The sequence below is a fragment of the Camelus dromedarius genome, chromosome 6 (genome assembly GCF_036321535.1).
Source record: "Camelus dromedarius isolate mCamDro1 chromosome 6, mCamDro1.pat, whole genome shotgun sequence".
NCBI classification, from domain to species: Eukaryota; Metazoa; Chordata; class Mammalia; order Artiodactyla; family Camelidae; genus Camelus; species Camelus dromedarius.
The window spans coordinates 37,923,473-37,950,782 of record NC_087441.1 but is presented as its reverse complement, the minus strand read 5'-3'; the positions used below and the strand labels follow the sequence as shown (position 1 = coordinate 37,950,782).

The 27,310-nt window shown below is 35.9% G+C and overlaps 1 protein-coding gene across 4 annotated transcripts in view; it reads right to left on the bottom strand.

Moving 5' to 3' along the window:
• Nucleotides 1-1,366: 1,366 nt before the first annotated feature.
• The window catches only part of CEP85L (centrosomal protein 85 like), a 149,225-nt gene continuing 123,281 nt past the window's right edge, over nt 1,367-27,310 (bottom strand). For 2 of the 4 annotated variants that reach the window (XM_064486741.1, XM_031456222.2), the window contains exons 9-13: nt 26,698-26,815; nt 26,061-26,111; nt 11,488-11,595; nt 9,327-9,558; nt 1,367-5,890 (exon numbers count right to left, since the gene is read on the bottom strand). In XM_064486741.1, coding sequence (XP_064342811.1) covers nt 5,727-5,890; nt 9,327-9,558; nt 11,488-11,595; nt 26,061-26,111; nt 26,698-26,815 — 673 coding nt within the window. In that variant the 3' untranslated portion in view covers nt 1,367-5,726. The remainder of the gene's footprint in view (nt 5,891-9,326; nt 9,559-11,487; nt 11,596-26,060; nt 26,112-26,697; nt 26,816-27,310) is intronic. The other 2 variants (XM_064486740.1, XM_031456223.2) reach the window with 2 other exon arrangements.

The following is a 27,310-nucleotide window of genomic DNA, read 5'->3' as shown; positions in this document are numbered from 1 at the left end:
GCTTAATTTGAATAAAACTGCTGTGAACATTCATTCACAGGTCTCCTTTTAGATGAATGTTTACATTTGTCCCAAATAAACACTTAGAGTGAAATTTCTGGGTCACAGTATAGGTGTATGCTTAGTTAAAATTTATAAGGGAATCGATAGAGATTATGACACAAGACTGGATAAAATGGAAAGATTCGAGTGTGTGTATGTGTGTGATCACACCAAATTTTTGTCAGAGACAGCGGTTTTATATGAACTTTGAAGAAATCTATCATCACAATTTCAGTCTTCAAACTGGAGTCTCCTCTAAATCAAGGAAACCATCGTAACTGACATGATGTTACAGTACTACTCATTTGTAAACTGCCCTTCTGGATCCACACGCTGCCACTTCGCACCATCACTGACGCCTCTTTTTGACTGAGTCGTCTGCATTTCTACACAGGATGGTTCCATTTAGTTGGGAAAGTTGGCATAAAAAGCAGTTCAGATTACTGGCAAAGTCACTGGGATGTACCTAATCAAAAGCCCTCTGCTGACTCCCTCAACAAGACACTTTCTTATACAAGATCAAAAATAATCATATCTTTCATTATAAAGGAGAAACCTCTTCATAAATCACCTTGGAAATATTCTAGGGTCTTATCCATTCTGTTTTTATTTCCAAGTCACTTGCTTGCAAACTAAGGAGTCTGTGATGCATGATTCTTTTCCCTTTTAACCAAATTAGATGCCTCGTTAAAGACTCTAGACAGAGCAATGCCAAGTTAGCTGGAAACAGATAGTGCTAATCCAAATATTCACCAGCTGGAGACATTAAGGCACGTAGGACTTAGAACAAGGGGCCAGGGTGCCATCAAAGCTGAGATGTCGAGGCCTCTGCAGAGTAACCACCTAACAAGATCTTGTTTGTGTATGTTTCAGTAAGGATTCAATCTCTGATTAGAAAGGAGAAAGTAAAAAAGATTTAATTTGCCAGCCCAACCATTCAGCAATATGAAAAACTGAAATCTGATTCTGTCTGTTGGAAAACTAGAAAGAACATTCGATTTAAATAGGGATTTTAGAAATTCAAAGTGGAGACACAGTGCTATTAGCTGAAACAGATGCAGACATGCCCTTGTATTTACAGCACCTGCCATCACAAAATCTCAGTGCCCTTCATGGGAAGGCCCTGAGAAAAAGCTTTTCAGTACTGAAAAGGAACTGTCAGACAGACCTAGAAGGCAATGGTGCCCCTGCTCTACTAAGATTTTCTCTTGTGTGTAAAGAAAACTTTAAAAGTCAAGTCAGCATATTCTTGTCATTGAGAATTCAGGAGAGTCTGATTTCAAATACATTCTTATATTAACATTAAGCACTTGATAGGCATAAATCTTTTTATAAAAAATTTATTTCTCTGTAAATACAAATTCCAACATCAACAAACAATAGTCCAGTGGAAAAATACTTAGCTGTTAACATTGAAAACTTTTTTTTATTTAATAAATATAACTTTGGCATTCAAAATTCTAGCTGTAAACCCTATTAAAAAACAAAAACAAACAAACAAAAAAACAACCCCTTTACAAAAAAAGAGGCAAGAATTATAGATCAGAAGGCATAAGCCAACCAGTGGCTTCACATTCTTTTTACAATAAGTGTATTCCGATTAAGTCATGACCATTGTATTTACACATGAGGTATTCTGAGTGGTTCAAAAACTGAACCTAGTTTACAGAAACCACCAGTCATAGTGACTGATTTTATACACTCTGCTGTGCTTTTAATGTAACCACCTAGCACCTACTACTTGTCATCACACCAATGTGATGATGAATTTTATGTTTATGTATTTAAATAACTATTTATACATATATGTACACACATATACACACAAATGACTACATTCCAAAGGAGGTTCCCACTTACTAAACAGGGAAAAGGCTGGGCTCCAAAGACGTATATCTGATGCTTCCTCTCATGTTTACTAAGGTATCTACCTAGTAATGAAAAACTGCTCCTTGCTTTAAAAAAAAATCCTTAATCAAATCTATTTACAGAAGAACAAGGTGCAATAATCATCTACATTCTTACAGCTCACGTAGAAGAGAAATGAATGCTTACTGCAGGCAAAAGGCACAGAAGGTTCTCTCTGTATGCAGCTGCAAGTGTTGTTAATGACTTACTGATTTGAAACTACATTCTTAATATACTCAATACTTCTTTTAAATAAGAAAAAATCCAAAACTTTTCCCTCTTTATGATTAAATATATAATATTATCATACAGCAATTTCCATCATGGCATATTGGGGTGAAGATAGAAATTTTATGTTTTGTGAACACCAAAAAAAAAATGTCAAAAAGGGAAACAAAATGAATTAACTTTGGCTCTGAGAGCTCTAGCTGCTGGCAGTTTCAAATGACACAGTCTAAGTGAGCATGGTTATGAGAATTGCTTATTACCATAATTACATATCTACAGTGACAGAAATCTGTATAAGAGAACGCCAATAATCCAAACTAATGATGGGCCTGAGCTGAACTATGCAATTAACAACATAATCTAAGTTCTCAGCTACTATGTTATGCAATGAACTATTACTGATATTTTAAGAACATTTTCCCAATAAAGTAGTTCCTTTCAAAGTGCCCTCTAAGAGATTCCTATTAATGTCTTGAACTATGACAAAATTAATTTTTAAGCTGATTAGTAAGTCTGAAATATAAAATATCCATTTTAGCAATACTTTCTAGTCCTTGAGATTGTCTCTAACAAGTTACTGAAAGAAGTCGAATTCAGTTTAAGAAATTGTTGTGACCAAAACAAATTTCACTAAAATAAAATACTGTTAACATTAAATATTGAATCCTATTTCAAATATAAAAAGGGGCCATACCTTTTTTTTTTAAAGTTCAAGCATGGCTTACCTAGTCAATACTTAAGCAAATTTCCAAACAGACTTACTTTAAAACTTAGGTTAATTTTCATTTCAGACAAAAAAATCACTGTAATAACTTCCAAGAACATCCTAGTTCAAATGAGGACAAGATACTATAGTGTATCTATTTGCCCATCTTACCTAGCTTAATAGTAAAATCTTTATTTTTAATGAGATACCAGTATTATTACTATTCTAACACAAGAGGCTGCCTTGGGAAAGGGGAATTTTCTGAGAAATAAAAATCAAAATTAAATACTGACAAATTAGAATATTACTAGTCTTATTTCCCCCAAAATGTGCACCAAGGCTCTCTATTTATTATCATCTGGGCCCCCTGACAAAACCCAGACTCCAAGAGATTTGTAATTCAAGGTTATACTTCAACTATCACATCTTAATTCCCTTTTTTATGGGGAGCATACATTGTGGAAACTGAAATACACCAGCAGTAGTCAGTTAATTTCCTACTAAGTTAAAATTATTTTTTATCTCAAGATATGTGAATTAAGTCAAAGTATTGAAGTTTTAGGATGCTAACTTTTTTTTAAAATATAAATTATTTTTATCCCAACTAAGCCAGAAAACAAAATTATCTACAGTAATCAAAACCAATGACCAAAAGTTTGGCTAAACAAAAATAATAACCATAAACCCCCAAACATACACATTTAAGTATACATTTAAGTCAGACCCTAGTGACCCAATTCAGTGATTACCTGCCCATTATCATTGCCATTTTAGGGGACCTTTATTTCCAAAACTGTGGAGACTGGGCGTGGGGGAGGAGACTCTATCCAGAGACTGTAAAAATGTTGTGTCCTGCACTTGTGTAATATTTATTTCAGATGCCATTATCTGCTTTACTGTAAAGGGCCATTTTCACAGATACTAATTTTTACAAGGCAGAATTCTTTGTATCAGATTTTTGGTACAAATACTCCCTGATTGTCTTCAAACCACTAACATTCAAAAACAAATGAACACATTAGAAAACCAAGTCCTTGCCAGTGACTAAGTCCCTTCTTATTAGGTTAGGGACCTTGGGATGCGGAATCAGGACAATGCACTGATATCCACTGCCCAGATCCTAGGAAGTAAGGAGGGAGGGAGGACTGACTAGAAGGAAAGTTTGACGTCCTTACAAAGCATTATAACTTTGCTGAAATGTAACTATAAAATAACTACAGAGAGCCATACAAAAGCCAAATTCTGAAGTGAATGTTCTCCTGGCTGGTTTCCTTGAAGGCCTTACCCCACACGTTTTCAATGCGGAGACTACTCAGGGGCACAGTCTTCCAGGAGCAGCCTTTATACCAACCAGTACAGAAGCCTGGCAAGCAAACAGACATGTGCTCTGCTCTTGCGCAAAACATTATTATCCTGCTTGACTAACATCCCTCCTCCCTTCTACATGTTATTTAGTCCTGACCTAAATGAGACTTGGTTGCATCAGGAAATCAAAACCAACTTGTAAAGGACAATGATCACCTACCTAAGTACATTTTAAAAAAATGTACTGAATGCTCTGAGGGCAATAAAATATACAGTCCTTCCAAAATACCAAATAAAACATGGAAATACTCATTTGGAAGTTTAAATCATTTAAATGATTAAAAACCAGATGCATTTCATAGTGATATCCTGTACTCCAAAAGAAGAACTAACCTGACCAAGTTCATATTCTATGAAGAACCCTGTTTTTTTTTAATATACTTTACCTAATAAAAGAAATTGCAGTATCACTTAGGTTTAGATTTTGTTTTATGCTATGCTAGCAATAATTCAGATATAAAGAATACAGGTTGGTTTTTTTCTTAAAGTAGTTTCAACTTTAAAACAGATACAAAACTGTTAAAATGTAAACATTTGAGATTCGGATAAATAAGCTATTGTTCCAGAGTCACTTTGTTAATCTTTCTTTTACAATAATGATCTGAGGCCTTATGTTTGCATTAATTACTATGGCTTTGTCTACACTGATATATATATAAACATATAAATAAAAAACTGTAAATAGTGAGGGACATGTTAAAATTACTTCAGATTATGTTAAGTTGCCTTGTAATACATAAATTACAATGCTAATGGGAAAAACCATCACATCAAAATTTCACACCACTTAGGCAATTCACAATCACTCTGGAAAAACAGCTGACCTATCTACAGTACTAAAATCAACCCAGACACACCACCTCACCATCTCAGCACAGTGGCTGTTCAGAACACAGACGGTTTTGCCTGCTGCACTACTGTCAGAACACCTGCCTGCTGCGGGAACTCTTGTTCAGCAAGCCCTTGAAAAACCCAAGTACAACACAAGCTTCCACACTAAAGAAAAGAAGCACAAAAATACAGTGTGTGCCTTTCTCAGAAGCTTTGCTTTGACTCCAGAAATCCTTATAATTTTGTGAATAAACACGTATGCACGCGTGCACACACACACACACACACATCCACACACACATCCACAAAACTACAGGATTAAAAGAAATCCTACCCCTTTATCTGAAGGGTACTCTTCACAGCTTGGTCCTACAATCAGTAGTTTGAGAATACAGAATTTTTTCTTCTTATACATTTTATCACATTTTTCAAATGGTAATTTAACTTTTTTGGCCTGATTAGATAAGCCCCTTCGAAACCTCCTCACATCCCAGTTCCTCCCCAACAGAACAAATCCACAGAAAGAAAACCCCTGTGCAAGCCACACGTCACTTGCACCTTTCCATCGTGGCTCCTAAAAAGAAACAAGAACCGTGACTCAGCAGCATTTAACAGTGGGTTGTTATTGCAGTGGGGCCCACGCTGGTCACTGGGTGACACAGCTGTCTCCCATGTCCTGAGCGTAGCGGTCTGACAGTGTAGTCCTTAACTCATCTATGTCCCTCCGTAACTGGCACACATCCGACAGTTTCTTAGTGAGTGTTTCTGGGCTATGGTCATTCTCTGTCTCTTCCGCTGAACAGTTCATTGCTGTGGAAATAAAACATGGAGAGAATCTCACATTTTAGGGGGAACAAAAGCATTTTAGGGTTTTCAACTTAATTATTATTGGAAATATAATGCTGTACACTGTATACAAGTCAGGCTCAGGTTTAAATTATGCATCACTCAATAGCAAATGGATCTTATCTACTAGGTCCTTTTAAAACTTTGCTAACTAAAATGCATTAAATTCATACAGTGACACACACAAATTCAACAGGTTAAATGGATGACAATCTTCCAAAAGTAGAAAAGAGCAGGCTCTAACACCTCTCTTCAAGCTCAATCAGAGACAGAAATCTGAAAATCATTTGTGTGGTGAGGAGCAGTATCTTACATTTTTATAGACTGCAAAGTGGGTTTATCGGTGTGAAAACATAATTTTTCAAAACATATGATAAGTATGTGTATGCATGTACCTCTAAAGATAGAGAGAGAGAGAGAGGGAGGGAGGGAGGGAGGGAGGGAGTTGGCACCTTTTAATTCCAAAGAAGTGTATCAGGCTGACAGCTAGATGCTGCCCAATGGCTGAATAACTGAAGGTAAGGCCCTGAGTCAGCCAGCTGCTAATTAATAGGAGGCATAAGAGTCAAGTTAACTTACTTGTTATTTTAACAAACATTAATTGAACTGTTTCATTGTTCATGATCCATGATCTAGGAACTATGCTGAGTGCTGAGGTCAGCCCAGTAATGGATATAGTGGCCTATTCTTAATGATTTGTATACAGTTTCATAAACAAGTCAACCCAGTCAGGTGTCATAGGTGACCTGTCACCACCCAATGGCTACGGGAGCACAAGGAAGAAAACCACAAGGCCTAACTGCAGACAGGGCAGGCTCACTGAACGGGCCAAAGCAGAAGAGTGAACAAAGGTATACAGAAGCAGACAACAAAACAGTCTGATAGAATTGGAGAAACCTCAAGAAAATCAGCAACCAGCTCTAAAATGGTAGAGCACAAATTATGAGGGCGAGAACTGCCAGGAAGTAAGGCTGGAGAGGCAAATGGAAGCTCCCCACGTCGCTACTCTAGGGGAGCGTGAGTACCAAGAAACGAGGACCACAGTTTTGACAGATCACTCTGGCAGCAACGGAAAAGATGGGCTGGGGATAGTGGGTGGGCACAAGGGATAGGAGAGACCAGTCCGGATGAAGGACTATGAAAGCTGGAATTAAGGAAACGGTGCAATGGAGCTGTGATGGCAGGAATAAATGCTACAAGTAGGAAGGGACTTGTAGACGTGATGGAGCTCAACTTTCCATCAGCTTGGGGAGGGGCCAGGGGCTGCGAACAGGACACAGACGGGGGGAATGAGTAGGGTGGAAGGTAAATCTGGGTTGGGGTGACGGATGGATGATGTGGTTCTACTCACTGAGAGGAGGAATAGGTTTAGGGAGGAAAAAAAGTAGGTTGTTTTGGACAAACTGAGTCTGTGATACCAAGGAAACTGCTGGTTCTAACGTACAGGTGAGTACAATCAGGAGCCCCAAAGGGACATTCGAGGCAGGATGAGAGATAAATGTCTGGGTCACCAGTTCAGGGAAAACAGAGACCAAGCCAATATGGATAAGATTACTCAGAGAGTAAACAGAAACAAAAGGCCAACAACAAAAGTTTCCTGGGGGACTGCCAATATTTACGCGGCAGAGGATTTCACAGCAGACTGAGGCTGAGCAGTCACAAAGGTGGAAGCAGAACCTGGGGAATGACGTCATGGAAACCACGGTAGTGGAGCTTTAAGACGGGTGGGGTGAACAGTGTTAACATAATTTATGGAGTGACAAGGATCCAAAAAATACTCTCTCTTTTTTTGGTTGAAAATTAGCCGGTTGGTCAAATTTTCACAATGCCAAACTCTAAGGTAAGGATTCTGGGGTTAAACTTTAAGGACTGAAGGAGTGTATATATGATGTTGGGGAGGGGGGAGTGGGGTGTGTGTGGTAAGGTTGTTGAATCTCCATTTCATTCACATTAGGATAGCTCTCTTGCCCTAATACCGAAAAAGGTAATAGGTTTTATGTGGGATACAAATGCAAATGTAGAAGGTTACAAAATAACTGAAGAGGCGACCACCTCTAAAATGGTGGAGAAAATGTCTTTTGTGTGTGTGTGTTTATTTCCTGCTCCAAGAGATCATTGCTAACTAAATACCCCATGTTCACCTGGCAAGCTTCTCCTCCTCTTAAGATTCAAGCCAAACATCAGCTACTCCATGGATACTTCACAGCCCTACCCAGGTGGACTTAGCTATTTTTTCCCCTTTTGTTCCACTGTCCTCTGACCATATGTCAGTATTAGTATTTATCACAATGCTCTAATATTTTGGCTAATGTGTGGGCAAGGGCTGTGTTCAACTTATCTGCATTATCAGCACCCTAGTGCTTGCACCAAGGAAGGCATTTGATAAATGTTTACTGAATGAGTGAATATACTTAAACATTAAAGTGTTTTTTACATATTCACCCTCATGTATGTGTTCCCAGATTTATGAAGTAGAGGGGAAAATTCTGACCTCTCTGAGCACAGTCACATGTTCATTTAACAAATGAGACACTCTGGTCAGGACTATTACTTGGTTTGCCAAAATAACTATTATGATGCAAGATGGTGGAATCTTTTTGATGAACCTGGAAACAAAACTAGTCTCCACTCCAGTCACATATTAACCATATTATTAGGCAATTGCTCAATACAACATGTCAGTACATAAACACTACAGTCTTACTCCACTCATATCTCCTTCCTGAAGTCCATTTCTTTTAAAAAGAGACCAACATGTCAATATCATAATAATCTGGAGCCACGTAAGTTGAGTGTTCCAGTTAAAGCAGCACAGGACGGAAGAGACCTAGGACCTGCCTGTGGCAGCCCTCACAGTTACGTGTGCAGGAAGGCAGAACCGAGGCAGAACGGCTGGGTGTCCACCGAAAGGGACAAAGGCAGTAGGTATGCACTGCGATGGCAACAGATCTACAGGCCATGAAAGCTGGCTCGTGTGGCAGTCAGCGCTGGCTCAGCACTGGCACTCACATTAAACAACTGCCATAGAACACGCATTGCCTAAGAAAGCAAGAGAGTTCTTCCTCTCAAATATTTTGCCAGTAGACAGATGGCTGGGTCATTAATTTAATACAATTGTCACATGAAAGCAAACAGAATCATTACTTTTAGAAGAGTAATCAGGAAACCAAATCTAACTACCATTCCAGTCACATATGAACAGATTCAGCATAGGAAACAAGTATCTCCCAGCTCATCCACACAGGTGGATCTACAGGCATTCTATCAAGTGGCAGTCTGTATCAACCAGGACCCTGCTCATTTCTGTAAGATAATGAGGTAAGTTCTAGCAATGAAGCAGTAACAGGTATTCACAGACCCACAGATTGATTCAGAGGTTTATAAGCCATGAGCCACTTACATCTGATTCCCAGTAACAATGAAAGATTAGGCTCCTTGCCTTGAGCACGCTGATTAAGAATACTACACAATGCCTTCAAGTCAAACAAACAATAGGACATCTCCTTGAACAGCTGATCGATCACACTCAAATCAAACAGTGGCTTTTTGGAAAGAACAGTCTGCTGCCTGGCTTGTTCTACTTCCTGGCCCTGATCCAACAAAGAGCAGGTCTCTTCTGTTTGTCTTTGGTTCTGCAGTGGATTAAAAAAACAAAAATCAGGTTGTTAGAAGAAAGGAAAGATACTAAAAAACCATTAAGGTTAACATTTCCCCCCAAGTCTTTAACAAAACACTGCAGTCATATTACACGCACATGAACCAAATTTAACTGCATACATACAGTAGGGAAAACAAAGAGAGAGAGAAAAAGAATTTAAACAGTGGAAAGGGTTCCTCTGTGCCATCGGATGCCTTAGGGTAAACCTGAGAGAGGACACATAAATTCAAACAGTCTCAGCTTCTAGGGGGTCTCCCGTGCTCTCACATAAAAAGTACCTTGATGGTATATATATTTTGTTATGATTCATCCCAAGAACAAAAAGAAATGCAAAGAAAATTCAAACCTCATCCTGTAGTTTTATCGTTAGCAGCAAGAGTGATTTACTCTGAAACTATTTTTGGTACACTGAGAAAAAAGTATGTATGTTACTATGTTAATGTTGATAGGAACCAAACTTTGCAGTGTAAAAGAAAAAGAAATAAAAGCATAAAATCAAAGGGGAAAAAACCCAAACACTCTGATTGTTAAATCTGAACTGGAAGAATCAGTAGGAACTCATGATTTATTACATTCCGGAAAAGTTACCCTCACCTCATCCCCGAATTATCACCATTTACTCCTCATCCTGAAAATTGCTAATTACAGGAAAGTTCAACTAGCTTTCCAGTTGGAATTGTATTTCAGAAAAACCAAATAGCCTGGATTGATGAGGAAAGTATAATTTTTTTTCTAGATGAATGCCAGCTAATATGTAAATGGAATGATGTAATTAGAAAAAATTACTGTTGTTTTAATCATCTTAATGATTCAGTGATCACTGATGGATGCTAAAACCATCAAGGAAAAGGGTGCTGGCAGACTGCATATCCACAGTTGCCTAGTGTCACCCCACAGATTGCCTGCTGATTGCAGAGGCTACACGTTACAGTGGAAAGAATCCGTCTGTCACCACCTTAACCCAGTGAGACCAGTATTTGTTTCGCTTACAGTGGGATAACCAAACACGTATAATCTGATGATGTGAACAGCACCTACAAGTAAAGTATTCATGCCCCAAAAATGTTTGACCTGAATCTAGTATCTTTAGCTCTAACTTCCAGCTTACAAGAAATACAGGGGGAAGGAAATACAGGAAGATAAGGAATCAGACACATCTAGGTGTAACAACTCTACAAGTCCTTAAGACAAAAGGCCCACTTTCTTCAGGGAGAAGAAAGGAACTTTGGATTTATAAGACAAAAATAAAACACAACACACGGTCCTTGATGGAAAGCTGGTTTCAACAGCCACTATAAAAAAACATTTGGGGAAGAAGTGGGAAATTTTTTATAAGACTAGATATTATTGAATGTCAAAGAACTACTCCTCTTATTGAGTATGACAATGGTGAAATGGTTATACAGGAAGCTGTCCCTCATTTTTGGAGATGCATTCGTTAGAAGAAAAATGTCATAACAGTTCAAAAACTAAAATAAGTATATTTTATATAATATGTCCTTAAATGCAAGCCAAGTATTTCATCTCATAATTCAATGAAGGAAGTATGATTCATTCCACTGATGAAGAGTCAACATTGAAGCTTCCTGAAGGATTTTCAACGGTAATTTTGTTTATATGCAATTTATGCTTTATTTGATGACTTTGGGTATCTAATTCCTATATAATATTTGACTTTGCTGTAGTTAAGTCTGTGAAACTGTTGCTGACATAAGAAAAATAAAAGTTTGTCTTTTTGATTATAATCTTAGTAAGAAACCTAATGGATTTAATTAAGTAGCACATCAAAAATCAAGACTTCAGTTTAAAAAACATTTTATGAATATGTACAAAATAAGCCTTTGCTTTAACTTAAATAAGTACTGAGTCATTCTTGAAAGCAATCTGAATTTCTTCTACTCACATCAAGCAATGTTTGTGTTAATCTCTGTAGGTTCCTTTCTTTCTTTTCTAGCTCTTCCATCATCTTTTGAGTAGTCAATTTTTCTTTAGAAAGTTTCCCTTGCATAGACTAGAATAAAGAGAATTGGAAAGCAAAGCATGTTAACAATTAAAACAAAATATAATCACGTAGGTAACCAGGAATACTGGCTCTGAATACTTTAGGTATTCCGTCCTCCTCAAACCCTTGGAAGATGATGCCTTCACTTCTAAATCAACCCTATTACTTCTATAATCCCAAAAGGGGGGTTGGGGAGAAATTCCATCTTTACCAAGAAAGTTTTTAATTGGGGTAAAATATGTTAAATCTAAAGTTGCTGTTTAATGCTTTATTATAAATGTTCTTATTTTATTGATTTTTGTTTATATATATTGAGAGTGTATTAACAAATCTATACTTTTAAAAAGCATTTTCTTAGGATTAACAAGGTACAAGATTATAAGATCATAAGACCATCCCTGTTTCTATCATCTGAAACACAGCCAAACACCCTTCTCTTAGTGTATAACACTCCAAGCAATGGATATGATGTTGAATTCAGGCCAAAGGTCTACCATGGGACTTAGATAAACTAATCTCTTTCTTAACTCCATTACAAAATTACAAATTATCTACAAGAAAATCTTAAGTATACCAAGACAGAATATGGGGTATTTTAAGAGTAACTGAGTCATTTCAGCTTATAAATCTGATTATCAGCTGCACACCAAAGAAGAACTTGCCATAAACCTTGTATTATCAGAGATTTTTTTCTATCAACTTTTTTCCTTTTATTGAACTACAAGATCCATAAACATATGACTAAAGAAGAGATTTCATTCCCCTCCACCCCATCCTCAGGTCTGTATTTAGTCCCAACTCTGAAAATACTTCAGAATGCTGACCACCTAAATAGCACACAATCTACTATGAAGGTTTTTTTCCCTCACATTATCTCTGGATGGAAAAAGAGAGGATAGCTGTCACCATGGGTTGAGATAAGACTCTAAACATAAAGCAGTTTTCTCAGTAACAGTATTCAACCTCGTTGCTTTTTAATTTCATTTGTCTGTTAAACTCTGAAAAATATTATATTTTGTAACTCAAAAAGTGGATACAAATGAATCAAGCCCTATATCAAGTACATTTTCTTCTAGGAAAAACTCATTTTATATTCTACAAAAATGAATCTCACAGCACAAAGTCATATGCACTATCTAAGAATACATATCTTTGGATACTGAAATTCCTTTGTAACTGCATTTGACTGAATCAAAAACCATCTGATTGAACGATATGTGGGAATTTATTTATCTAGCTGAAGATTGATATTTACTGGCGTGATAAGATTATTTACTTGGCTCAAATTCAGAATTCATTCTGAATTTTTTTAAGATTTGTGATTGTTTATTTTATTAGAATTGTAGAAGAAAGGCACCACAAATAAACTACTCTAAATCTCACTTGAACAGTGAAAACTGAACCCAAGAGAGGTATTTTCATAATGCTGTAATATAATTATTTAGAGGATTATACTGTTTCTTATTTTTTTCATGTTGAATGTGACTAGTAATTAGCTAGTAAATCTGACTACTATGTTCCTGTTTAAGACTAAATTTAAATCAGTGAAGAAACAGGTAATCTTCTCCATCGAAATAAATCAAAAGTGTTTGGCAGTAGTGCTGTGTGTCATAAGAAGGAAAAGTGAATTTGGAAAACATATCAAGCTCAACATGTTATGTTGGTTTGGTTCGATGGCACTAATCAAGCAGCCCTTTAATGTGGGAAGGAGTACACCCATGCTAATAAGGCTAAATGCTGTACAATTTCTAGGCTAATCCTCAGTATGAGTGGTACAGCTGTCTGACAAGAATATTTCACCTAAAAGAGTACTTTTCTATCCTAAACTGTACGAAAAAGCATGTTTAAAAGTTTAGGGAAAAAAGGAGGAGGGAGAGGAAGATTTCTGCTAAGGTTAGAATGGGGTTAGTAAAATTAAAAATAAATTAATTTTTAAATGCCTACAATTTCTCCTTAAAAAAATCATTGCTAAACTGGAAATTTATGTCTAAGTTACTAATCTGTAGGTATTTATGACAATCATTCTTTCAGCTGAAAGTGGTTTTAAATTTGTTATTTAGATGTCAATATCCAGAAATGTTAATCATTTTTGGCCCCATACATAAACAGCTCAAATGAAGGAAGGCTAAATGTGCCTTACTCAATGGATTCTACATATGCCACAAACCCAATTTAGGGGGAAATATTTGAAAGAAGCTTATGTTAGCAGTTTTACTATATAAACACACACACACACAAACCCACACAAGAGTTTCACAAATACATTTCTTTGTTTAATCATTTCTCCAGCAAAAATTATAGCCAAGCACTATCGGTGCACTGGATGATATATCAGTGAACAAAACAGTCAAAACTCTTGGTCTTTGTGGAACTTGTACTAGGAGGGAAAAGACCAAAGAAAATAACCATAATAAATATGTAAATTATGTAATATTATATACTAGAATCTGCCTAGTGCTGTGGAGAACAGAGCATGGGGGGGGTGGAATCTCAAATGGGGTAGAATGAGAACTCATGGAAAATGTGATATATGAGCAAAATCTTGAAGGAGGTGAGAGACTGTTCCATTGGTATCAAAAGAGTATGTTTCAGTCAGTGCACAGGTTCTGAGGCACAAGGTGTCTTCTCTGTTTGAAAAAAAGCAAGAGGGCCAGGGTGACAGAAAACAGTAAGAGATGAAGTCAAAGAAGGAAGACGATGTAGGGGATAGATTGTGTAAGCTCTTCTAAGCCAGGGTAAGAACTATGATTTTTACTCAGGAAAAAATGAGGAGCCACTGAAAAGTACTGGGAAGATACGGCATGATCTAGTTTTTGCTGAATAGGTCAGTTTGATGAGAACACACTGTAGGCAAGCAAGGATGGAAGCAGAAAGAAATAATCCAGATAAAGAATGAAGATGACTTGGACCAGGGTGGCAACAGTGGAAGTCAGGAGAAGAGGCCAGATACTAGATATATTTTGAGGAAACAGGATTTGCTCACAAATGTGAGGTAGAAGAAAAGTCAAAGATTTCCAGACTCAGCAAATGGAAGGGCAGATTTGCCATTAATAGATATGGGAAATAAGGAAGGTGTAGCAGGGTTTATGAGTTTTTGGTTTGGGGGAATAAGAAATTCAGTTTTGAACATGCTATGTCTGCTATGTCAAGTGGTGACGTTGAATAGGCAATTGGATATACAAGTTGTAAGGTCAGGGGAGCATTTTGAGCTGGAGATAGAAATTAGGGAGTAGAGAGCACACACATTGTATTTAAAAGCCAGAAGACTGCGCAGGCTCACTAAGAGAAGACAGAGAATCCTAGGAAAGAAACAAGCCTCTTTTTTGAAATATGAGACCGTGTGTGCATGTATGTGTATTTTTGCAGTATAACTGGCCTATAACACTATGTTAATTCCAGGTGCACAATATAATGATTTAATACTTCTATGCATTACAAAATGATCACAGTAAGTCTAGTTACCATCTGTCACCATACAAAGTTATTACAATATGATTGACTATATTCCCCTCACTGTATATTTCATCTCTGTGACTCATTCATTTTGTAACTGGAAGTTTGTACCTCTTAATCTTGCTCACTGACATATGATATACAATATTCTGAAAGTAATTTACATGTCTCCAAAATAAACCTTAAATACCACAAACGAACTAAACTTATCCCTAGATTATAAAATGGACAAGTTTCTATATAATAAGGTAATCTGTCCAATTTTTATATACTAGTATACTAACCTGCTTATATCTTTATTATAATAGGATTTATGCTACAGACCTTAAATTTATTACGTCTAGTTAAATAAATCAAATAACAAAAACAATCACCAAAAAAACCTTAAAAAGCAAGTTCCTCTCAATTTTTTGGCCATCATTTTATTGTACATATTTAAATCATCTAGAAACAATGCATAAATCAGTCACTTTATTACTAAGTACAGTTGAAAGGTTTCATGCCATTATGTTTTATTAATACAAGCATAGTATTTTTCCAATAGCATATGTAACTATACATAAAAGGTAAGATAATAGTGCTACTATCATAAGAAATATCAATTAATAAGGAGCATGCATACTTAACAAGGTAAGATAAATGGCATCTAGAAATCAGTAATAAACAGAATGTACTCTTTAATAAAATTTAATAGTCTCTCTCAACACCTTTTAGAAAATTAAGTTAAGAAAATTTCATCTCCTACACGAGGCCACTCCTTCAAGACTGGATGAGGTGGCTGTTTTATCATAGAAACCAACACAGAGAGTCAAGAAAAATAAATATGTTCCAAATTTAAGAATAAGATAAAACCTCAGAAAAATACCTTAGTAAAACAGAGATAAGTGACGTACCTGATAAAGACTTCCAAATAATAGAAAATAATCTTTATAGATGCTCACCAAGGTAAGGAGAACAAAGTAAGAACAAAGTGACAATTTCAACACATATAAGAAAGTACCAAATAGAAGTCACGGAGCTGAAGAATACATTAACTGAACTGAATAACACAACAGGGAGTGTTCAACAGTAGACTAGGTGAGGCAGAAAAAAGGATCAGCGAATCTAAAGACGGGGCAGTGAAACTCACGCAATCAGAGCAGCAAAAAGAAAAGTGAAAAAGAGTGAAGACAGTTTAAAGGACTTATGGGACAACATTACGCAGACCAACACTCACATTTTAAGGAGGAGAGAGAGAAAGGGATAGAAAACTTCAGTGAGGTAATGGCTGAAAACTTCCCTAACCTGGGGAAGGAAACAGACATCCAGATCCAGGAAACTAAGAGAGTTCACATGAATCCAAAGAGATCCACTCCAAGGCACATTATAACCATATATCCAATAAGGGGTTAATATCCAAAATATATAAAGAATTTATACAACTCAAGAGCAAAAATAATCATCATCCAATTTTTAAAAGGGCAAAGGTCTAAAAAGACATTTTTCCAAAGAATATACAAATGGCCAACAGGCACATGAAAAGTTGCTCAGCCTAACTAATCAGGGATATCTAAATCAAAACCACAATGAGATATCACCTCACACTTGTTAGAGTGGTTACTATCAAAAAGACAAGAAGTAACAAGTGTTAGCAAGGATGTGGAGAAAAGGGAGCCCTTGTGCACTGTTGATGGGAATGTAAATTGGTGCCACTATGGGAAACATTATGGAGGTTCCTCAAGAAACTAAAAATAGAGCTACCATGTGATCCAGCAATTCCAGTTCTGGGAATTTATCCAAAGGAAATGAAAACACTAACTTGAAATATGTGCACCCCGAGATCACTGCAATATTATTTACAATAGCCAAGACATGCAAGCAAACTAAATGTCCATCAACAAACGAATGGATGAGGAAAATGTGATTTTATACACATATACACACAGATAGGACTATTATTCAGTCATACAAAGAATGAATCCTGAGGGAACGCTAATTCGAAGTTGCGCTATATACAATTACTAAGACATGGAAACAACCTAAACGCCCATCAACAGATGAATGGATAAAGCAGTTGTGGTATATTTAGACAATGGACTACTACTCAGCCATAAAAAATAATAAAATATTGCCATTTGCAGCAACATGGATGGACCTAGAGATTATCATTCTAAGTGAAATAAGACAGAAAGAGAAAGAAAAATACTACATGATATCACTTATATGTGGAATCTAAAATAAAGAAGAAAAAAAAAGACCCTAATGAACTCATCTACAAAACAGAAGCAGACTCTCAGACACAGTAAACAAATCTTATGGTTAATGGGGGAAAAGGGGTGAAAAGGGATAAATTTGGGAGTTTGAGATTTGCAAATGTTAACCACTATATATAAAATAGGTAATAAAATTTCTTATGTCTAGCACAGGGAACTATATTCAATATCTTGTAATAACCTTTAATGAAAAAGAATATGAAAATGAATATATGTACATTTATGCATAATTGGGACATTATGCTGTACACCAGAAATTGACACACTGTAATTGACTGTGCTTCAATTAAAATAAAATAAAATAAAATCTTTCAACATCATGGATGGAACTCGAGCACATGATGCTAAGTGAAATAAGCCAGACAAAGACAAATACTGAATGATCTCACTTACATGTGAAATTAAAAAAAAAAAAAAACAACCAAACTCAGAGATAATACAGGACAGATATGCGGTTGCCAAAGGAAGGGGGTGAGAGAGGGGAGGGAATGGGTAAAGGGGGTAAAAAGGTAGTCAAAAGGTATAAGTTATTATTATTTTTTTTGGTGATGTACAGCATGGTGGCTACAGTTAACAATCCTATATTGTATATTTCAAAGCAGCAAAGAGAGTAGATCTTAAAAGCTCTCATCACAAGAAAAAAACAGTTGTAATTCCGTGGTAATAGACGTTTATTATTAGACTTACTATGATGATCATTTTGCAATACATAAAAATATCAAGTCATTATTTTACACTCCTAAAACCAATGTTATATGTCAATTATATCTCAAAAAATATAAGTTAACAGTTTGGAAAAAAAAAAGTATAGAGTTAATGACAACAGAATAAGATTTTTGAATCAGACAAAATTAGGCTCTGGGTGTATAGTTTATGTGCTATGTAATCATGGTTAAGCTATCTAATCTTTCTAAGCTCTGAAGTCATCAGAATGATTTTCCAACCTTGTAAAGTATTGTGAAAATTATACTATGTGTATGTAGACAACACTGTTGGTTGTCTGCCTATTCACAAATCCCATGGGTCATAAGTAGTCATATCTATATTCCTGGGGCATAGTTCACTGTATCGGGCTGAATGAACACCTGACCAAACCTGAGGAAATGCGACCCAGAGCATATGAGTTAGTCTCTGCAGGTAGTCGGAAATGAACTACAGAGCTTAAGGGCTGTGGGGCAGCCATATTCTGCCATGTGAGCTAAAGAAGGAAAGGAAATCAGTCTACAGAGAGAGAAAAGAATGAAGCGGACTGAAGTAAGAGCAGCCAGGCTTCACTCCAATCTATGGGTTCCACAGATATCTCTGCATTCTTGTAATATAGCAGATTCAACTATTTTTGCTTAGGCTAAATTGAATTGGTTCTGTTGCTTATGACCAAAAATCCTAAATGAACTGTACCTAGTACAAAATATTTATGCAAGAAATACTAGTTCCTTTCTTCTTATACTAAATATTTAAAAGCCCATTTCTTATTTCAAATCACTGTGATATATATACCCTTTTAATAACTTAAAATTTTACCTGTCAACTATACTAATAAAGCTAGAAATAAAAAGAATCCATTCCAAATGCAGCATTAAGGGTGAATGCTCTTGTGGGCAAAGGTTTTTTTTTTTTTTTCTCGTCTTTTATCACTAATTATCCCCTATAAGAGTGCCTAGTCCATGCTGGAAATTCAGTTAACAGTTACTGTATGAACTGAATTAATGAATAAGTGAAAAAGCATGAAAAAGTAACAATTCAATACCTAATTTGGTTTTGTTTAAGTAAAAGGCTATGTTCACTCATTCAAAATAGTTACTGAGCATCTTTTATGCACAAGGCACTGTGCTAAGTGCTGAACTGGATAAGTATTGTTCAAAGACCCTGGGAACCCACTATAAAGCTCTTGAAATAATTATCAGGGGGAAAAAAGCAGGCATTTTATTCATCTCAAGGAGCTAATAATGCCACCATATTGTACAGCATAATGTACTAAAAAAACATTCACTTCGGAGACAAAATTTCCAAATCCTACTTCTAGGCAGGTTGAACATAAGATGCTTCCCACGGCGGACTAGTTTTCTAATGCACTCCAGTTTAAATACCTTTCATTCCAGGAAAACACCCTTAAAACTATTCCCTCCCTTAAGGCTTACACAAGGAAAGATCAGACTAATACTTTTTAATTTCAGGATTTTTCACTTTGAGGCAGCCAGGAGTAACGGCCAAGGGCACAAACTCTGAGGTCTGACAGACATGAATTAGAATCTTAGCGGAGACCTTGGGCACACCTTTTTAAATCTCAGCAACTTCATGTATAAAAATATGCTCTTTCTTACCTTGTAAGATTACTGTTGAGGGTTAGTGATAATAAACATAAACCAGAAAGAACTGTTCTGTAACATGTAGTACCATCACCAGCATCGTCAATGACACCTCTACATCTGACAACAGAGGTTCCATTTCTCACTCTGGCCTAAGTGTGGACAAATAGTGAATTCCCTTTCCTCATTCTTCCACACTGATCAAAAGAATTTTAAAAATATTTGTAAAACTAATATGCAAGTACCATAAATATAGTCATTTTTTAGGTTTCTGTCTATAATAACTGAAGATAGTGTACAGCTCAAATTCCTCTCAAGTTAACCATCATCCTGCTACCCGACGTAATTTTAAAAAACAACCTGCCTGAGAGTTCTGCTTCCAGCATGATACCATGAGGCACTCCTCAGACGTGTTCCCCAAAGAAACTGGTGCAAATTATAAAAGCACATTTAAAGTTTCAGAAATGGTTCATATAGCAAATGAAGAAACACACATTCAAGAAAAGCTACTACAACTCAGAACAGCAGAAGTCTGTGGTATTTCAAACAAAATCCACTCAATCCCTAATCCCTCATAGCTCAGCAAGATAGAAATTCTACTCCAGATTGGAACAGCCAAGAACACAGGGCTCCCTCTCCCCAATTCCCAGTTGGAACATTATCTTCCTAGAAGAGGCAGGGCATCAGTATTTCTCATCCTTGCATTCAGCTACCTGTAGCTGAAGCTAAGTTCCAGGAAAGTGCAGCCAAAAGATGGGGGCTCCATTCTTCTGCTCAGGCCCTCTCATGGGATGAAGGCTTTTTACCTGGGGTATAGCACCACTGAGAATAGTGGCGTCCGACTGCCCCTGTCTTGGCTTCTGGGCAGGAGTCCCCACTGAGAAGGGCAAGCCAAGAGATCCAGAGCAGGTGCCGGTCCATCCTCCACTAGCGCTCCCCTCCTAGAGAGTCACTCAGAAGCGTGACATAGTTCCCACCTATACCAGGTAGGCTCAGAGATTTTGCCTGGGGAGAAACAGGCCACAGAACAGAGAGCTCTGAACAGAGAGCCCTGAAGGAACTGAATTCATCTGCAACAGAGTGTGAAGTTCAAGCCTAAGGGCACTCTCAAAACAGCAGGAGGCTGTGGCCAAAGGCGGTTGGGAAGATATTGTTAGATTCATTGAACAGGCTAAACCGTAGGCTGGCCAGCTTCCAAGAGAGAAACAGTAAAAGACACAGCTGGGAAGGGCACTCTTGGGAACAGAAAAAATCTCAAACACTAACTTAAGAAACTATTCCTTCAAAGGAGCCAGTATGGACCTGTCTATGAAGCAATTTATGCCACAGGGCATTGCTGAAAACAACAGTGTTGACCTGGCAATTAATGGAGCTTAATAGCTGGTGTGGTCAAGGAAGAGTCACAAAAGACCACATATTACATTTATATGAAATATCTAGCCCAATCTATAAAGACAGGAAGTGACTGCTACGGCTGAGGAGGGCATGGGGTTTAAGAGAATGACAGCGAAAGGTGGCAAGTCTTGAGATGACAAAAATGTTCTAAAATTAACTCTGGTCTTGGTTCCATACATCTGTAAGTATACTAAAAATTATTGAATTGTACAGTTTAAATGGGTAAACTACAGGGTGTGAATTACACACCAATAAAGCTGCTATTAACACATCAGCACAATAAAAAGAAGAGAACACCTGCCTGGGTTCCTTTTCTTCCAGCTCCTGATGTGTCCTCAGGCTTATAAGTAAGAGCTACCAAAACAATTTAAATGTGTCAGAACACAGCCAGGTGTCTCAGAACTAAACCACTTTTTGGACTTAAATCTCAGTCTTCCCAGTCAATTTCTGCTCATGGTCCAATGAGCAAGCTGAGGGTTGTACCAGACTTCCTAGGGGCTCTAGAACCAAGACTACTATCAGGCCACAAGTCAGAACTGCCCAGGGAACTTGTCAAAAACACACATTTCAAGCTTCACCCCAGAGAAACTGACTCATGTTCACAATGGGGCCCAGAAATCTGTATTTTAAAAATCACCCCAAATAATCTGAATATCCATACAGGTTTGGTGACCACTCACAGCATAAACAGGCTCAAGAATATTCTTTCATGATTCAAGTGAGCTGACTCCCTTTCTGCAACTCCCCACATCAGACGCAAAGAACTGATTTTTCAAAAGTTAAATCCACCTATTACATATCTTCTTCTAAGACTTCAATTAAGCAACAACTGTAATGTGCACACAACAGGCCTATATGCACATTAAAGATTTTTCTCTAAGTACAAAGATTAGAGAGAAAGTTTATTTTTAAAAAAAGCTACTTTTGCCTTGATAGAATACATATTTCTGGCTGCTAGGCTTTTTTTAAAAGTTAGTATTAATTTCTGATAAGAATATTTTCAGTTTTTCACACATATAACGCACTTACACATAGGTAAAACTTAAAAATTAAAAAACTTTGGGAAAGATTTCATGTCACGGCATATTACAAAAGTAGGATAATATAAAAAATAAAAGAAACATCACACAATAATAATGGGAAACAAATCAATATTTATTTAGGGTAAAGAAAATAAATTCTTATATTCTGCCTATATGACATTGTACAGGATTATGATCCATTTTCTCACAGTATCTACTGAGAAAACCTGTTTAATGAAGAAATTTTCTAAAAATTGGAATAAAACCTTCTGAGGCTGTGGAAGGAACTTCTCTTGAAGCGTTATAAACAGGATAGACTGTCACAGTTTTAAGATAGGTGGTCTCAATCATGCTGTTAAAAGTGAATAGTCTTAAAGGCTTTTAAAGCACCATTCTTACTTTTGTGATATTATCATTCATTGATAGCTGTCAATTCAGAAAGGCCATTTAAATGCATAAGTTCTTTCAATGAAACTTTTTTATATGTTAGCAAAAACAAATAATCATAACAAAACTTTTTACATTGTGTCTCCTCTGCCAAAAGATTACAATAACATACAATGATAACAGTTCACCAGAAACGAGCTTATGTAGTAGGTGAAATGAACTTTTGAGAAATAAATAGGAAGAAAAGTAATGCCCAATGAAGAACTTATACACATTCTGACTGTAGCCATGTTTATTGAAAATGATGGAAAACATTCTACTGCAAAAGTCTTTATATATTGCAAATTGACAGAAGAAAAACCTGTTAAGAGGAGAAGCCAGTTTAGCGAACTGGTTTCATGAACATAAAGAATGGCAATATTTCTAAAGGATCAATGAGTAAAGGTGTTCATACCAATTAACAATATCATCTGATGGTTGAACAAAATAGTAGATAAATTTGTTTTTATAGCACTGAAATCAACTTCAAAATCAGCATATACTTTTACCTGAAATACTACTTTTTCTATATTCAACAACAAACACAATATAACTAGCAGAAGACTGATTTCTCCCCAAACTTCCAAAGTTGTGAATCAATAAACTTGCCACTGACCTACACCAGGTATGTATTTATTTGACTTCTGGTGTAAGGTGGTAAACTACAGTTGTATTTTAAATAATAGCATTTTTACTCTGTGACAATGCTTTATTTTTATCTCCTATGAATTGTACATAAAATAAACATGGGATTTTACTTTTCTCTTCTGTCATAAAATTTAAACTGTAAGAATAACCTGTTGTCCCCAAGGCAATGCAGTACTCTGAATCAGCCAAGTAAACTTTATAACAAATTTGGCTTTCTCAATAGTTTGCAGGGATATAACAAAGCAGTGAAACGTGAAATTCTGATAATACCAAGTTGACTTTGTCTACTGAACACTCAAAAATGGAACAACTTCCCAGCACTATGGGGGGACAAAATATGCAAACTAGAATGGCAGTGACATTTTATAATAAACTTAATAGTATACTAATAGCTAAAATGCATAATTCATGTTACAAATGGTTGTGAAGTTCTTTGCTATTCTTAACTGTAAAGTATCTGTGTTATTTTGGTCATGAAAAGGTATCTGAAGGAATTAAATAGCTTGAGCACATTGGAAGGACATCACAATCTACACGGGAGTAAGGCTGGCCATCCTTTAAGCAAAATGAAAAGCTAGGAGCTCTAAATAACTAGTAATTGGAGGGAATTCTCTATTATGTGTATCAACTTGATGATATGCCCATTAATTATAATATAAAGCAACAAGAATACTTTTTCAACCCAAAGTGCTCTCTTTAGGATCCTGTGGTTTCCAATGATAGGTAAATAACTAGTATTCATTTTTTCAGAATAAACAATATTCTGAAGTTTTCAGCTTTTTACAGAGTACATACCTTTTATATCTATCACAAATAGCCAAATAACAAAAGAAACATAAAACTCAAGGTTTTTCAACTGTGAAGTGCCAAAAATAACAAGTTTAAATGAGTATGTTAAGCAAAAAATTTTCGCATTATCTGAGGCATATTTGTCTCCATCTGTAATTTTCTTTTTAAATAATATCTTGGTAAATATGTAGAGCTTAGTTATCAACATTTGCTGTTTATCTCTGTGAGCAAACTATGTCCTAAATTTATAGACCTAGATGGTCAGAATGGCTAAGACCAAAAAACAAAAAACAAAACAAGACAGCAATTGCTTCAAAAGATAAGACAATAGAATTAATGAGTATATTGTTTGGGCCTGAATATTTGGAAATAAATGCATCTCATTAATTTGACTTCCATTCTCTAATTAGCTTGAAGAAGTATAAGAATGTTAACTCAAGCATTTTAAGATCAAAGAATGGAAAGCCATATAATTATATATTCTTCCACATATTTATTGACATACAGCCATATCTAAATATGATTAAAAGACTTGGTTAATGTGTAACAGTAAATTGCATCATGATGCTTCCACGAATGGAAAAAAATGCACATTTCAATTAATAAAATATATCCTAAACATCTATAATGTGAGAGAGAGTATGTGACAAATCCTACAAATAAATTTTTCAAAAATTCTGCAAGTTTTACCCAACAAAATGTCAATGCCAAAGGACAACACTGACTGTCCTCAGTTTGGATTGAGATAATTTTTATAAGATTCACTCCTTGGAAAATGTTACCACATGAAATAGATATTCCTTTCATTGTGGTCTATGATACAAAATAACGGCTGAAGGAAGCTAAGCATTTTGTGATTCGAATGGCTTGCAGAACAACTAAAGTTATGACTGTGGGAATACAAACTAAAGAGTTTAACAACTTCTGTGAATCAATTCAACAAGTCCACCCATTTGTTGAACTGAAGTATTGTTTGATTAACTTGATAGATCACTTAATGTGGCCAGAAGAAAATCAAAGCAGATTGTCCATAAATTCTGACACTCAACCATTTATGTTTTTCTTTTTTACTTCCATTTTTGAGAATTAATATTCAAATTAGGAGGTATAAAAATAAAGTGATTCAGCAAAATCTGTCCAATGGCTTTCCATCATACTTAGAATAAAATACGAAGACATATACCCCTATGTGATCTGCCCTAGGCTACTTTCTACCGTTCAGTCACCTCTCACTATACCTCACGATCACTGTGTTCCAGACTAGCAGCCTTCTTACTAGTCTTGGAGTACACCAGGCACAGTCAGGGCACTGGCTGCTCTCCTTGCCTCGAATGTTCTTCCCCTGGTTATCTTCATTCAGATCTACGTTCAAATATTGCTTCCTCAAGAAAAACTTCATGACTGCTGTATCTAATGCAGCACTATCTGTCATCACCCTCTATCAACTTTTCTTTTTCTTTTCTTTCTTTTTTTTTTTTTTAATAATAGCAAGTATTTCTACCTGACATTATATTTCCATTTTCTCCATCTCACCCCACTAGAATGGCCAGGGACTTGCTTTGTTCACTAATGAATCTACAGTGCCAAGAACAGTACCTGGCTTATATGCGGATGCTCAGTAAATGTCTGGCAAATCAATAAAAGAATGAAAATCCATTAAGTCTACAAATTTTGGTTTGTATTATGGGTTAGACATTCTAAGCTCTAGATATGCAGAACGATCTACCATACTCAACTCTCAAAAAACTAAGTAGGAGGCAAAGACACAAACATGTAAACGAAGTATTATATTTTGAAAACACAGAAAAAATAACGTATAGACTTATTAGGAGGGAGTGGGCAATCACAATGGACTAAAGACAGCCCATTGTCTTTAATTAGCAAATCACTGATGACTTTAACCAAGTATGTTCTCAGTAGTAGAGACAGACTACACCCAATTAAAAAGATAAGAGGTAAGGAATAGAGAAGAATAATCTTCACAATTTTGAAGAACTGATTTACCAAATATCATTTTTGTTCTAAAAAACTGAAAGATTAATATTGAAGAATTTGCAATGTCACCTCAAATGCTATTAATCTTTTCATACAAAAACATATATGCTTTAATATTTTTAGATATGTAATCATTGAGAGTAAATCAGTACAGAGTTAAATTAAAATAAGCACAAAACACTTCTTACCTGAATTTCTAAAATCATTCTGTCAATCTCATCTTGTTGGCTGTCTATTATCTAGAACACAGAACACAGGAAATACATCAGTCTGAATCAAACTGATTTTTCCATTGCTTTTTTAGAAGTACCAAATTTCAAGAAAACAAAAGCAGAGGGAATTATAAATTCATATTTTAAAAAATCAAGGTGTGATTATTTTTTTTTTTACCAGAAGTACTCATATTGAGTATCCTTTAAATAGCCATATGACTTGGATTCACACATACAATACAAAACTGCAAATGTCTTTCGTTAGTGCTTGACAAAACTTTTCTCTAATCTATACAATTTATAAACATAACTTTGAGACAGATTTTGAATAATTTAGGAAGGAAAAAGATATCCCATTGTTTTTGCTAGGAAGTAATATAATTTCTTTATTTGGGCTTTTATTTAAATTTAAATTATTTAAAGTTACTTAAATTACTATTTTATTTCCAAATAAAAATATTGAAACTAAAATTCCATAAATTATAAATATTAGCAAAAATATAAATAAAAAAGAAGTAAGTATAAATTATTTATCTGCAAATTTATTCATATAGTATAGATTTCACTACCAAAGTTCACTATCAAAGGTCATTATCAAAGGAGATGTACTGACCTTAGTAGCATTCTCATTCTGTTCTCTCAGGTTATCATTTTCATTCTGAAGCTGTTTTGCATCTAACATGGGAAGGCGAATTCCATCTTCAAGACATCTTTCTACTTTTTGCTGCAAACTGTTTTAGAAAGACATAATTATATGAAGAAAATAAGCTCCATGTGCTGAATTTGGTAAATGACTTCAACATAAATGAAGTCCCTTCTTAGGGTCTAAAATATTTTTTAAAGTCAGCAATAATAAAGACCTACAGACAGCAGATGAACAAATTGAGTGCCTATATTTCATACAGGTAAGAAATACAATGGAGGCTGGTTATCTTTTCAGAAATAGCAAATATGAGACCAGAGGCAAGAGTTATTTAGTATTATGACATCATTAGGACCTAGTGAAGTCCTTCATGCCCCTAATCTGAGCTCTGTAATCTAAGCCCCATACTTTCCCTCTTCCCAAAAAGCAGAGTTCCTTGATTAGGATGACTGTGCTAGGGAGTCTAAGAATATGGATACCCATCTTCTGCCCTTCATTCTGAGTTCAGCAAAAGTTTGTTTGTAAGGATAGCTGGCGCCTAAACCAGCAGAATTACATCTCTCCTTCATTAACAGAGCAACTA